Source organism: Plectropomus leopardus, chromosome 9 (assembly GCF_008729295.1).
Source record: "Plectropomus leopardus isolate mb chromosome 9, YSFRI_Pleo_2.0, whole genome shotgun sequence".
Lineage (NCBI taxonomy): Eukaryota > Metazoa > Chordata > Actinopteri > Perciformes > Serranidae > Plectropomus > Plectropomus leopardus.
This window is the reverse complement of record NC_056471.1, coordinates 24,369,367-24,383,955: the sequence shown is the minus strand read 5'-3', so window position 1 is coordinate 24,383,955 and position 14,589 is coordinate 24,369,367. Positions and strand designations below refer to the sequence as shown.

At 39.4% G+C, this 14,589-nt stretch overlaps 4 protein-coding genes across 4 annotated transcripts in view; 2 read left to right on the top strand and 2 right to left on the bottom strand.

Moving 5' to 3' along the window:
• The window catches only part of med12 (mediator complex subunit 12), a 34,507-nt gene extending 33,778 nt beyond the window's left edge, over window positions 1-729 (top strand). The window contains exon 43 of the mRNA XM_042492964.1: window positions 105-729. Coding sequence (XP_042348898.1) covers window positions 105-142 — 38 coding nt within the window. The 3' untranslated portion in view covers window positions 143-729. The remainder of the gene's footprint in view (window positions 1-104) is intronic.
• Window positions 730-1,031: 302 nt separating this feature from the next.
• On the bottom strand, window positions 1,032-5,130 carry mars2 (methionyl-tRNA synthetase 2, mitochondrial). Its single transcript, XM_042493492.1, has 3 exons — window positions 4,612-5,130; window positions 3,392-3,726; window positions 1,032-2,503 (listed from the first exon to the last, which is right to left on the bottom strand). The coding sequence occupies exons 1-3, from the start codon at window positions 4,967-4,969 to the stop codon at window positions 1,325-1,327; spliced, it is 1,872 nt and encodes a 623-aa protein (XP_042349426.1). The 5' UTR covers window positions 4,970-5,130; the 3' UTR covers window positions 1,032-1,324.
• A 1,471-nt stretch (window positions 5,131-6,601) lies between these two features.
• Window positions 6,602-11,874, top strand: zgc:101583 (uncharacterized protein LOC494104 homolog). The gene is made up of 6 exons (XM_042493170.1): window positions 6,602-6,682; window positions 6,977-7,109; window positions 7,900-7,956; window positions 8,280-8,370; window positions 9,546-9,706; window positions 9,799-11,874. The coding sequence occupies exons 2-6, from the start codon at window positions 6,977-6,979 to the stop codon at window positions 10,431-10,433; spliced, it is 1,077 nt and encodes a 358-aa protein (XP_042349104.1). The 5' UTR covers window positions 6,602-6,682; the 3' UTR covers window positions 10,434-11,874.
• A 32-nt stretch (window positions 11,875-11,906) lies between these two features.
• On the bottom strand, window positions 11,907-13,602 carry timm8a (translocase of inner mitochondrial membrane 8 homolog A (yeast)). The gene is made up of 2 exons (XM_042493171.1): window positions 13,374-13,602; window positions 11,907-12,583 (listed from the first exon to the last, which is right to left on the bottom strand). The coding sequence occupies exons 1-2, from the start codon at window positions 13,482-13,484 to the stop codon at window positions 12,422-12,424; spliced, it is 273 nt and encodes a 90-aa protein (XP_042349105.1). The 5' UTR covers window positions 13,485-13,602; the 3' UTR covers window positions 11,907-12,421.
• Window positions 13,603-14,589: the final 987 nt, after the last annotated feature.

Sequence of the window (14,589 nt, the reverse complement as noted above, 5' to 3'; positions counted from 1 at the left end):
AAATGTCATCCTCCCCTCATTTATGTGCTGTCATTATTTCCATCTCTGTGTCACGATGAACAGATTTAATTTTTTATAATAAAACTTCCCCACTTTTTTTCCAGATACACAACCAGGACAGGGCACCAACTCATATTACTGATCGTGCTCGTTCTTAGTAGTGTGTGAAGAACAGGCCCTCTGTATGTGAGGAGGCCCAGCTCTGTAGATTGGCAGATGAATGTGTCCAGTCCCGGGTAGGCCGTTGGGAGGGGAGACTGTTCAAGGCACAAAGGACCACCAAACCGATGAACCAAATCCCATCTCGACCAGTGAGGCACCGATCAGAAAATATCTCGACTTCAGCTGTGTAATTATGGATTGCCGAAGGAGGGATCCTGCTCTGAAGTAAACAGATAATGGTTAATAATGGAAAAGTCTATGTAAAAAAGTACCAGAAATTATAAGAATAATGCAATTTTTTTTATTTTATTTCAATTTGTACAATTTTTTCAGTTTCGTGTATTTCTCATTAAAAAAATCATGTCAGTTTTTATGTCTTGTACTTGTGTTGGCTGCTTGTGTACCGTATTTAAAAACTGTCAATGAAGTATTTCACCATAAAGTGGAGATCAAAGGATTTGTCTGTCAAACAAGTTTGCTGACATGCAAGAAATCAGTTTTAAAGGTCCAGTGTGTAAGATTTAGGAAGATACATTGGCAGAAATTTAGGATCATTTTCATAAGTGTTTATTTTTTTTGTATAACCATCTGAAGATAACCTGTTGTGTTTTCATTACCTTAAAATGAGCTGTTTGTCTACACACAGAGCAGATCCTCGTCCACGGAGTTTGCCATGTGTTTTCTGCAGTAGCTCAAAAAGCTGGATCTCGGTAAGGCTAATCCCATTTCTGCGTCAGCCATTGTAGTTCTTCCACACACTTGGCTCACTGGAGAAGTTGGTTGCAATCTGCAACTTCACCACTAGATGCGAGACTATTTTAAGTGACACATTCAAAGTTTCCTTATACCAAGTTGTCGTTTGTGTTTTAAGTAATTTTTAACGTCTCCTGTTCAGATGAAATTAATTTATATAATTTCAAATGAAGATGCTCCTGCTCCCTTACTGCTATGACAAGTAAAAATGTCCACTGTTAAAATAATGTTAATACAAGATGTCCCTAAATGTAAACTCACCAATACTATTGTTAAAGGTATAGGTTGTCACGCCCTGACAGTTAACTATCAGAGAGTGATGGGTCAGTGAAACACTTCTGAGAGATTTAGTGAAAGGTTTTATTTCTTCACCGGTGGAATCGGTGTACAGGGAACATAAAACAATCCCTCATTTCAAGTTTGTTGCCTTTTTTGTTTTCTTAGGTTTCTGTTTGTCTACGTTCTGATTTTCCAAGCGACTAAAAAGCACTCCAGAGTCAGATCCGAGTGCTCTCCCCTCGAAGGGACAGTCCATTCCCCGATGCCTCGGCAGGAAGCTCACATGTGCCCAGCTCCTCTCGCCTGGTTGCACCCCGAGTCTGGACAGCAGCTTGTCAGAAACGCCTGGCACTACTGGCTGGAGGAGTGTCCCATAAATCCTCAGGCATTCAAGAGAGACATGGATGATTGTGTCTAGCCAGCGTTGGTCTTTATTGTCCGTCCTGTCCAGCTTCCACGGTGCATGACGCTGCACAAACCCGTTGGTCTGCCTCACACAGGCAGTGACGGCCTCCAGAGCTTTGTACACATGCATGCTCTCATAGTGCTGCTCCACCACAGCGGGGAGGTTTCTCACAGCATCCAACATGTGGTAATCTTCAGCCACAGCCCTGCCTCCCTGTTCAGTCGGGAAGGACTGAGGGCAGAAAGAAGGGTAGACCTGAGCTGGGTTTAGAGCTGGAGCTGTGCAGCGGTTCAGCAGACCTCCCAGAGAGTCAGCAAGCTCCGCGTTCAGCAGCTTCATAACTTTGTTGTCGGTGTAATCGCAGTCTGAGTCTGGGACACCCTGACGCAGAAGAAAGTACCTCATACCATCCGTTGTGAACATCTGTGATCGCTCAAGAGGATCCACCACGTTACCCAAACTTTTCGACATCTTCTTTCCTCCGACCGTCCAGTGAGAGTGCACATGTATCGTCTGCGGCAGCGGCAGTCCGGCTCCCAGAAGAAAAGCCGGCCAGTAGATGGCGTGAAATTTTAAAATGTCCTTTCCAACGATGTGGTGGGCCACGCTCCACCATCGGTCGTGTCTATCTGGATAGCCGGCTACTGTGAGGTAGTTAATCAGAGCATCAAGCCACACGTAGATAGTTTGTTCAGCGTCACCCGGCACAGGGATTCCCCACTGGAGGCGGCTTCTCTGGCGGGAGACTGAGAGGTCGGGAAGGTCTTCCTGCAGCCACTGGAGAACATCCTGATAGAAACGCTCAGGCTGTACGGCCCGGGGATTTCCTCTGAGCCAGTCGAGCAGCTGAGACCGAAATGCAGAGAGACGGAACATGTAGTTCTCCTCTTTCATCCACTCCACCTGTAAAATAATGAAGACGTGATTGAAGTTAAATTGAGATAGTAATAATGCACAAGCTGTGGATGTGTGATCTGATTTCTGTTTCAAGGAAAAACGACATATTTTGGGAAAATGACTTTTCACTTTCTTGACGAGACCAGGATGAGATAATCAATAATGTTAATTTGGGAATTTTAGGGACCTAAGACACAAAGCCTACAGTCAGCTGTTGGTCAGTGTCTGGCCATTGGGGAGCATCTGTCATCCCAGTTTTTGGCGAAGTCTGTTGGTGAATGAAATCACTGATTTGCAGCTGAGCTCCATGCACAATGTGAAAATGAGAAACAGTGAGGAAAGCAAACAAAGTCAAGAGGGCGTGACATCAAAGAAATCTTGTTCTATTCCATTGGCTGTCGTCTTTGTTGTGTGTTTAGGTGCAACTTTTTGGCTGTGGCACCGGCAACGTGAGGCAACGCAACTGTCAGCATTCAACACCACTGGTTCTTTGATGTCGGTTTGGTGTATCTGGACCTTTAGATTTTTAAGTGTAGGACCGAGCCAGGCTGCTTCATATTACTTTCTTAAACTTTAGGAACTTGAGAGACTTTTTTAAAACAAGAATGCTCAAAATTATTGCGTTTGAGTGTGAGCAATCCTGAATTTTAGTCCTTTTAAAACAACAAAAAAACACCAGATTCCACATTTGCCATAAGAATGGCACCTTGTTTTCAGGCCCTCCCGGCCCTGTGATCGTCTTTCCAACCCCACGCCCCCGTTCTGTTATAAATGTCTAGTCATGAAGCTAAAGCCGATATAACCCTGAAAACATACCATAATGTGTGAGGTGTGCTTTAAAGTTTACTTTATAAAAACACACTTGTGCTATTATCTCAATTTTGTTTGAATTACCTTATGGCCACTCTCCAGCGATACCTTGATCTCCTTCCCTGAAGAGTCCAAAGCATCAGCCACCTGCGACGGCGTGAGGAAGCTTTCATCTTGTGTGGAGTACCAGCCTTCATAACTCCCCTTATAGATGAGCCCTTTGCTCCAGAGCACTGACCAGAAATGGTTGACGGCGTCACGGTGTCTCTGCTCGGTGGTTCTTATGTAGTCTGTGTACGATATGCTGCAGCTGCTGAAGAGATGCTTGAATCTGTCAGACACATCGGTGCAGAAGGTCAGGGGCTCTTTTCCTGCAGCTTCAGCAGCTTGCTGGATCTTCAAGCCGTGTTCGTCTGTGCCTGAAATGAAAGATAACAGCGTGTTTTACAATTCAATGTGAAAATTCGAGAAAAGTGACCACCCAAATTTCCCAGAGCCCAACATTACATCCTTAAATTGCTTGTTATATCTAACCAAAAACCTCAAAGATAATTAACTCATAATGACATAAAATAGAAAAAAAAGATGCAAATTCTCATATGTGAAAAGCTGGAAGCAACAAATATTTTTCATTTTTGCTTTAAAAAATGACTATTAATTTACTATTAAAATGTGCCAATTCTGTCAGTCTCTCCAGTTCTATTATAAATGCCATTTTCATACATATTATAATTTCTGTGCACTTAGGGACTGTTCATAATTTTTAAGGGGTTGTTATAAAACATGGGAGGCATGTCAAGTATTTTTTAAGCACTGGGAAGGGACTTGTGTTTTTTTATTTTGACTTATCAGAATCAATCACTGATACTTTATTGATCCCTGGGGGAAGATGTGGTTTATTACAGTCACTTTTATGGTTGTAATTACGCCATTTATTATAGCCAGAAACTGTAAAAACAGAAATTATAAGTTTGTCAAGTTTCCAAAAGTCTTTGATAACTTGCATGGCGAAAGCGTCCTTTGTCAAAATCAGTTTATTCAACGTTTAATTTATTATTATATGATTATTTATGTTGGAAATGTATTATTATATGATTATTTATGTTAGCTCTCAAGGAAAAAGTATTATTTTAATTTCAGGGAGGGACCAGATTAAAAAAAAAGTTACAATAAAGCACAGTCCCTTATTTATGCTATAGGCTTTAGAGATCCATGTGACAAAAACGTCAGTTCCTGGATAGTGAGCATGACATGCAATCAATAGACTAAAATGTTTCATATATTTTGGTGAATGGAGCATTTACCTGTTGCAAACTTTGAGTTGAAGCCCTGCAGCAGCTTGTACCTGTGTAAGCAGTCAGCTATCACCGCTGAAAATAAGTGTCCTAAATGAGGAGAAGCGTTGACATAGAAGATGGGAGTGGTTATGTAGTAACTCCTGTCGTCTCTGCGGGACTGTGTGCTCGTGTGTCTCAACACAAAGACCCTCTGATGTCTCCATAGAGCTGAAACTGGTGAGAAAAACCTGTGAAGAGCCTCACAGCCTCTGGTGACAAACAGTAAGGAGGTCCTCATCGCTGGAAAGCAGGTGATGCCACATGAAGTCACCCAAACGATGTTTAGTCCCGAGAGTGCGGTGATGATTTGGTAAGTACTAGTCATTCATTTTGCAAGCTAAAAGACAATAACCACTATCGGAAAATTACTGGAATATCTTAGAGTCGTCCTACCTATTATTATCGATTAAACGGTCAGAAATGTTTGAATTTTAAGCGATTTTCCTCAACCAGCAGCACATGAGTTTTGCTTGCTTGTCAAGGTTAGCGTTCCTTCCGGGTTCTATGTCCAATCAAAACGCTGCATGATGCGCAACGAACACCAACCACCAATCAGGTTACGAGGGCGGTCTTTGCAACGTGCTGCAGGAGTTGTCTATTTTATTTACTCTTTCGGTTAAAGTTGGCCTGACATGACGTTTTAAACTAGTCAAGCAGCACATTATTAACGAGAGAATCTCTTGAATTTATGGGGATGGGTCGGGGAAGCCCTTTTTTAACATTATTAACCCTTTGAAACCTGCATTAACATCACTTTTCTTGTTCTGCGCTCAGACACCTTAACAAGTATTTTAACCTTCAAAAGCTGAGGAAATCTGTTTGATTTATTTGACAACACGATAAAAACGGACATTGAGCATCCTGACAGGAACTGCTCTTCAAATTGCAATAAACTGCTAGATAGATGATGGAAAATAGTTTTAAAGACGCGAGAGAAAATGTCCAAAAATATATATTTAGAATTATCATAATTATAAATCATTTTAGAGAAGTATTGTTATTTTTAAGCACTTTTTGGGGTCTTTTCTTTTTCACTTTTTTCTTCAATTTTCAGCTATTTTTTTTTTTTTGTACTTTTACAATTTTTTGTGTCATTTCTTTATAAGTTGTTCATTGCTTCTTACCTATACTTTTGAAAGACATCAAGCCAATATCCTTAGGTCTCGAAGTAGAAGAATAGTGTAACAGAGCTGAGACAGATCACAGGACAAGGCATACGCATGCAATATAAAAAGACAGGGTAAATGAATTATAATAAAATGTTACAAAGAATGGACAAAAAAAAACAAAAAAACAAAAAATATATTCTGAAATACTAAATACATTCATACTAAAACTAATGCAGGTTGCAGGCAATTTGTCTATTTCTGTAATATAATATCCCCTGTCTCGTAAAAATACAACTTCACTCTCGTAAAATTACGACTTTTTTGTCATAAAAATACGACTTTATTCACGTATTATTACAACTTCATTCTCTTAAAATTATGACTTTTTTTTTTTTCGTAAAATCACAACTTTATTGTCGTTATTTTACAACTTTATTATCCCAAAATTATAACTTTATTCTTGTAATATTACGACTTTTTTGTCATAACATTAGGTCTTTATTCTCGAAGTCTCAAAATTAAAAAAAATCCTCATTGTAGCTCTAAGACTCAGTTGTACGTGTACATTAAAAAATATATTTTTATTGATACATGTATTGATTTGTTTTTTAATTGATTTATGTATTGATACATTTTTATTAATATATTTTTCTATCGATCATTTATTATTATTTATTATGTTCTGTGTAAATGTCAGTTATCTGTGCTCTCATGTGTGTTTGTACTCCATTTACGTGACATATTTTATACATAGGCTATTTTTATTAACCAAAACTGTGGGTGAGAAAAATAACACATATGTGAAAGTCTCCTCCCTTCTTTAGTTGCCTAGGTGATTTACCCGGAAGTGCCGGGTGACGGCCAGCCAATCAGCTGCTCCTCTCCTTCCTGTATGTCAGACGACGAATGGGGTTGACGTGACAACGGAGGTAAAACACTTTAGAAACTAAGTTGTAGCGGCAGTTAAACAGTGTATTTAACTTAACTAAACCAAAATTAACTCAGATAAGACGTTCATTTTCAATCTCTCGGCATCTCTAGTTGTCTAAAAAGCCACTTTTAACGTCTTCGCAGTTGGGAGAGTAAGCTTATCATGTGATGTTTAACATGGGGCGCCTGTTACTCAACTAATGACAAGTTCCCGAGAGCTCCGTTTCTTGTAGACGTTAACTTTTTTTTAATCAAACGCTGGGACGTTATTTTGTGATTTAACGTTATTTCAGATGGAAGTGAACCGTTTGGACTTTTACATTGGTCTCTCTCTGGCTGTGAGCTCGAGCGCTTTCATCGGTGCCAGTTTCATCCTGAAGAAGAAAGGCCTGCTGCGATTGGCCAGCAAGGGATCAATGCGAGCAGGTACTGCGAGAGCCATCACAATGAAACTTCACTTTAGCAGCCTTGAAATGTTATTTTGAAATTTAAATGTTCTGAGAGATGTAAAATAAGTAAATAAAAGTAACACAAGTAACGTTATTTAAAGGTAGCTACTTTTCATGCTGTATTTAACCCTGATCGACGTCAGCTTTCTTGTGTCTAGCATTATGACCTTTTCAAAACTGAGCAAATTGAATTGTTTTCTTTTGAAAACACAGGGGAAAAGGAAGTGACCAGTGTCCCGCAAACTACAAGAGAGAAGAGAGAAATCACCCCAAAAGGGGGGAAATTACTAGAAAACTAAATTTACAATTATAATAATTGTATACCTAAAATTATGTTAAAGAAAATAAAATATTTTCAGCACTTTCTCTAGTTCATTTTTTGTTTGATTTATGGCTTACTTTATGTGTATTTTCTGGTAATTTTCTTGAATGAAATCAAAACAATTTGCTTAGGTTGCAAAGAGTTAAGAGTAGGTACAAGTATTTGGACACACTTGAGTTAATGTGCTTAGTTATGTTCCACCATGGTACTGGACACAGTCAGTATGTAGACATCACTGGGAAGGAAGATATGTCTTGATGGATACATAAGAACATTAGAAGATGTGGGCATTAGCCTTGTCTGTGTAAACATGACTTGACCTTTTGAAAAGTGTTTAAAGGAAGCTTAAGCCTTCAGCTTACATTCAATCAGGCAGTATTTTAAGTGAGCAACCTATAAGCGTAACTACAACATGTACTCCATTTTTGTTTTCTGTATCTAACAGGTCAGGGGGGGTATGCCTACCTGAAAGAATGGCTGTGGTGGGCAGGACTCATTTCAAGTAAGTGAATTATTTATTGACTTAGTTTTGCAAAATGGGCAAAGTGGTCAGCTGCTTTTTTTTCATGTGGTGACACTCCTTACCAGCTGTGCTCAGAAACATTGTGGTCTTTGTATTTCAAAGTAGAAATGAAGCTCTTGTGGGTTTGGTATTTTTTGCTGGTGACGTTGCAGTTGAGGCAGCGCCCACACCATAGCTTTGAAGTGCACATTCCTCCAAAGAGCACATTTGCACACGTGGGTTGAAGGAGAATGATTTTCAAAATTTAACCAGCTGCACCAGCTGGGATAATGTGCATACCGATGATCTTGTTTTTATTCTAGTGGGAACTGGAGAGGCTGCTAACTTCGCTGCATATGCATTTGCGCCGGCTACACTGGTGACTCCTCTTGGAGCACTGAGTGTACTTGTAAGGTAATTGTTTTTTTTTTTGGTTGCATTTTTTCATGCCATTGATGTTATGATGACTTATCAGATCTTTGCTCAGTGTGCTACAGATACTCCTAGCCTTTCCAATACTATATCTTGTCTTATAATCAATTAATCCCTTAAAAAGATCAAAACTAATAATGATTTGATCCCACTAGCAGCCACTGTTTGTATAGCAAAGCCTTATACAGATTATTCCCCCCTGTGTTAGACCTCTATTATTGTCCAAAAGCTACTGAAAATGCATAATTGAACGACACTGTTTGACTGGGTGACATCAACATGAACATGGCCACTGGCAGTTTAATTTGAGTCAGTCCCATATACACCATCCTGGTGATGTATATACTCACAAGCACATGGATTTCCAACCTTTTTGGATTGTGAATCCTCTGAGGGTTTAAATGATCTTGTGATTAGTCAGCTTCACCTTTGGACCCTTTTAGGAGGAGGTCAAAGTAATGTCTAATTTTGACACCTTATCACAGTTTATTGCCTTAGTGTGGAAGTGAACGGTGAGCAGTTAAAGAAGTACTTCACCCACAAAATGCCTTTTTGTAAATCAGTTAGTCATGCCTGTGTTACCTCGACTTTGTGAAGAAAACATTTGTCTCACATGCCTCCACAGAAAATGGCGAACATATTGATTTATTGATTGATTGAGGACCATGTATAATGGTCATTTTGGGGGTGAAGGACTACAAAAGAAAAGTCAATAAAATGAATCTAGTTTTGTGTGACAAAAATCTTGTGGCCCCTAAGATTTAGCTTGGACCCCCTAGGTTGGGAAGTGCTGCGCTGGAGCACTAAATCTGCAGTGAAAAAGCCTATCTATTTACTCTAGTTTGAGCAACATTTGCTAAATACTACAGTGTCCAGCTTTTAAGGGAAATAATTTAGCCAATTTTAAATATATTTTTATACAGGCTTTTTTTAGACTTACTTTGTCACTAAGAACAAATTGAGTTGTAGATGAGAGTCACAGACAGAGAAATCAGAAGTTATTGATGCGCACACTGTAGAATTACTGGTTTTGGTCTTTCCTTGAAATTTATTGAAAAAAAAAAACAAATGGAAAATCAGCAGATATACCTCTTTAAAATGTAGTAGCAACGTTTGAGCTCACTCTCTTTGTCTGAAACATATGTCTCTCCTTCCAGTGCTGTGCTCTCCTCTTACTTTCTGAATGAGCGGCTTAACGTGCACGGGAAAATTGGTTGTTTGCTGTGCGTCCTGGGCTCCACAGTGATGGTGATCCACGCCCCGCAGGAGGAGGAGGTCGCCTCCCTCAGCGCCATGGCCGAGAAGCTCAAAGACCCAGGTAGGACCAGCTCCTCATCAGTGTGATCTGATTAACCACGCTGTGGAAACGTTTTTTCAGCATACTAACTCATTCTTGAATGCTCCCACTAGGTTTCATTGTGTTTGCTGTGTGCGTTGTGGGAAGCAGCCTGGTTCTTATCTTTGCTGTGGCTCCGCGCTTTGGACAGAAGAATGTGCTGGTCTACATCCTGATCTGCTCTGTGATTGGCTCCCTGTCTGTGTCTTGTGTCAAGGGCCTGGGCATTGGCATTAAGGAGCTGTTTGCTGGGACAGCAGTGCTGAAGGAACCCCTGTTCTGGGCGTTAGTCATCTGCCTGGTAATCTGCGTCAGCATTCAAATCAGTTACCTGAACAAAGCCCTCGATATCTACAACACCTCCATAGTCACGCCCATATACTACGTCTTCTTCACCACCTCTGTCATGGCGTGCTCAGCCATCCTCTTTAAGGAATGGTTGAGAATGACCACTGATGGAATAGTGGGGACAATTAGCGGCTTCCTCACCATCATTTTGGGAATCTTTCTCCTCCACGCCTTCAAGGACATTACATTTAGCTGTGATTCCCTCCCACTCTACCTGAGGAAGGGTCCTCAGGGCTTCCCATGGGGGCACCAGCCTTATGTGGCTCTTCCCAGCCACGAAACACAAGCAGAGGATGAGGTGAAACTGCCCAGAGAGGGAGGTTCAAAGGGGGTCTGGGGTACACATCAGAGGACTCCTTGAGTGGACCAATAGTCTTGTCACTGCTGAGAAAAATGACTTATTGCAGTTTAAGCTTTAATGCAAATCACAGCTTTACGGTGACTATGTTTACTTGCACTAAATATTCAGATTTTTGCCCTTTTTCCAAAAAAAGACTATTTCTACTAGGCTGTTTACATGGCTTATGAAATGAGTGTTCCCCTAATATTCCCGTTTACATGGATACTCTGAGTAAACCATCTAAAACCAAGTTTCTTATTGTGTCAAAATGTGGTAAAGGGAACCAGCTGGAGCCGCTTGTGCCATTTTTACTCTGTGTCAAACTAGGAACTTTTTCTAAAAGGTTCTCCACAGTGGTGGACTTGGTCAGCCATGCAAACACAGCCTCCCTATTTTATTCCTTCAACCACGTTATTGAAATAGTCGGCATTGTGACATTGCACATATCTAGTCATTATCGTGTTTTAAAGGCAGATGTATTTCTCCTTCCAACCAGAATAGATGTTTAATTTAGGTATGCATCACAACCCTTCCAATCTGTTGGCTTGCATACAATAAATCCATGACAATGCACAGAGCTGACTGTAATCAAGCAAGAGGCCGTAACTGCAGTGAAAATCCCAATTGAGGCACATATTCAGAATACGCTGTATTTATGCCCAGAGATAAATTTGAATAGTATCCGCATATTCCACGTCTTTATAAGAAAATTCTACATTTGGAAAAAGGCCTCTTTCTGAACATCCAAAGGCAATATGCATATCAAATTCACAATATTGTCATCATCTGAATAATAGTTGAATATTAATGTGCATGTGAACTCAGTCAGTGACAAGATGGTTTATCTAATTTGAGTTTTAACTCTGTCTTACATAAAGCAATATGCACTGCGTAAAACAAAGAAGTGAACAAAACATTCCTGTCAGCACACTGGATTTCATACATTTGATGTTCTTAGTTGAACATGATGGTACATCCACATCTTTAAAAAAAAAGACAGGACAAAATTATATTATTAAGTATAATTTATATCAGTGTGAATGTTTGTTGCTCTGCTGTGAATAGTTTTTGACAGTATATCAACTTTAAAAAATTAATTGAGGGTTGACAATTCGCTTGCATAAACCAGAATGTGCCTTCTGTTACTCAAAACAATAACCTTGTTCACAGGTTTGCACTTCTCACCTTATTGGTACAATAGTATGATTTTAAAACCAGTGTTAAGGCAAAAAAAAAAAATCTTTATTTGCCCTGAATGCATTTCAATCATCTGTTGGCGATGAACAAGTTTGAGTAATTCCTCGGATGAATTACTGTATTACCTCAATATTATATACAAACTTCACCAAAGAATGTTTTTCCTGTGTGGATTTATTCCCAACATGTGCCAAACTGTAACATATCTGATGTAACTTAACTTTGTGTATTTTATAATGCTGATTAAAACATAACTACAAGATAACATGACTGCACTCTTTGCAAAAGAGACAGAAATATTTGGCATTATGTTTATTGCATATGTACAGTCCAGAACTGCTCGACTTTGCTTTCGGTCAAATCATTATTAGTTCCCTTAAATTACAGCAGTGTGTGTTGTGAAGTCCGTGAGGTTTTCAAAAACAGCTGAATGAAGCTGAATGTCCCAGATGCATCCATCCTTCTGCAGTCTCTTAATCCACTTTCTCAGCAGCAGATTTTAACACATTCAAGCTCAGTCTTAACAGTTTGACCCATGAACTGACTTTACAAACTGATAACATGAGGTCTACGCTGGCAACAGACCACAATCTAAGCGTTTTAAACACTTAAATTCCACTAAGTGGAGGACAAATGCAACCCTAGACTTCTACACCCATACTTCGTGTTAATCTGAGGCACTTGTATCAAAAGTAACACTTCATGATGATGTCTTTTTTTTCCAGTTTAAAGTTCTTCACAGACAGCTGTGTCAGGACAAAATGGCCTGGAGCAGGGCCCGTGTGTCTTGTCAGTTCTTTCGGTGACAGTTTTCAGTCTGACATGGTCTCAGAGAATGAGCCCTTGCTCCTCTGAGTCTGTTCCAGTCTGTTTAGGATGAACTGGCTGGTGTCAATAAATCGCTCCACACAGTTAACGAAGCACACTTCCGTCCTTGAGTCCAGCTTTGGCCCGGGTTTGTCCATACACTTCTCCTGGGGACAGAGACGGAGACCAAGTCAAACAATATGCAACGGATGATACCTGGTATGTTACAAATGGTGCATCAAATGTGGCGCAACAGCTCGTGACAATTAAACGTTAAATTGAAGGAAATTAGCGCGTGCCTGCCCCAGCTGTGACCTCACTCCGTACGTTACTGAAATGATTCCGTCGCAAAACGCTCCAACTACAAACCGAGGAGGGACGTTAAAAAAGTGTTTTAACCTCGTTATAAAGCAACAGTTTGGGAACTCGATGTATTTTCGTGACTTCGGAGGTGTCTGCTTTCAGTGTGGCGTGATAAAATGTTAGCCATGGACGGAGCCAACTTTTAAATGCAACATTTCCACACACTACTCCGCGGAGCTAGCTAGCAGGCCGGGTAAGTAATTGTCATCGCAGCCTTGGAAATTTGATATAAACATTTGTTTTTAAAACATTTCTTCGCCCCGAGCATAAAGTAGACAATTGGAAGAACACACATATATTCATGGCTACAACCAGGAGTTCAAAATAATAACGCTGGCGCTTTAGTTTTTTCACTTGGTTTACGTAGGTAGAGCTAACTGTATATGACCTAATCCCGGAGTGACACATTGAGAGCTCTGGGTTACACACGTAGCTTGATATAAACATTTGGACATCATTATTTAACCACAGCAAATAACAAGTATCTGTAACTTTTATGTGAACGTAAGACACGCTACCTATCGGTTCTTGCCACAGACAAATGTGTAATAAACCAGTTGCAGCGCTGCACAGCTAGCTTACAGTTCATCTTACCCAGCAAACCTCCGTCATTTGGTGCACGAGCTGCTGAAATCTTTGCTTTTGAGACTCGATTTCAATGAAATGCTGAAGCTGAGGGTCGGCTGTCGCTCCCTGGCCGTCCATATTTTTCCAAAAAGTGGTTGGAATAGCAATATTGTTCCAATTATGAATGCCTTATGGCTGTAAAGCTGACCTTCACGTGTATGTATGGACGACGGGAAACAGGAAGTGGTTCAACCAATTACAGAGCGCGTTCTTCTTACGGCGGTCGTCATCATACATACGTAATTTTTCATAACAGCCATGACATAGGTGTATTTGATTAAACCCCTAAAAACTATTATGTGGAACAACTGTAATGTCACAATATCATAAATCATAAAAAAGAATGTTTTTTAAACAAATTTGGATGTATTAAAATATCATATTTAATAGTTGTGGCAATTCTGTAAGCTATAAAACCTTTTAAGATTTGTGGTTGAGGCTGTCTCTGCAGGTTTATGCAATAAAAAAAAAACACATTTTACCAAAAATGCTCAGAATAGAGCCTGTTTTACTCATAAATGGGATAGAAATGAAGATCTTAATATGTACTAATAAACATATAAGACAATAGTTTTCTTCTAAAAAGAAAATCTCTCCAGGAGGGTAATCATTCTAAAACTCAAATATGTGACACTGAATGGCTCTGCTCGTTAAAATTAGGCTATGTGATTTTTAACAACATTAGTGAGATTCATTTTAAAATGCAATTTTTGCCCTTCTAATATAATGGTGTCAATATTTACTGACTTGGATGAAAAAAAGTACTTTTTGCAATAATGCACCTGAAACATTGATACATGTGTTTGTAGTTTTTCACATACGATTCAGTTATGGACCGATATGGAAAAATATATTTTAAAGAATACTGGTTGCTATGAAAATCAGTCTCAAGGATTTTATTGTTTGTTTTGAAAGCAAGGTTCATTCATTGAAATTTATGATAAACCTCACCTTAGTAAATTTCATATACACATATTTAAATTTGCCAAATTATTCACCTGTTTTTTGTTGTTTTTTTCTAAATTTCTTTTAGACTACTAAAGTCTCTGGAACATGTGAAAAATAATAAAAGTGTACCCACCATACATCATTATAACCAGATATTTGGTATTTTGTATACTAAATGATTTTAAAATGCTGTCTCTGTTTTTGTTTATTTCTTTTTTGTGTTTTTTTTTTCTTA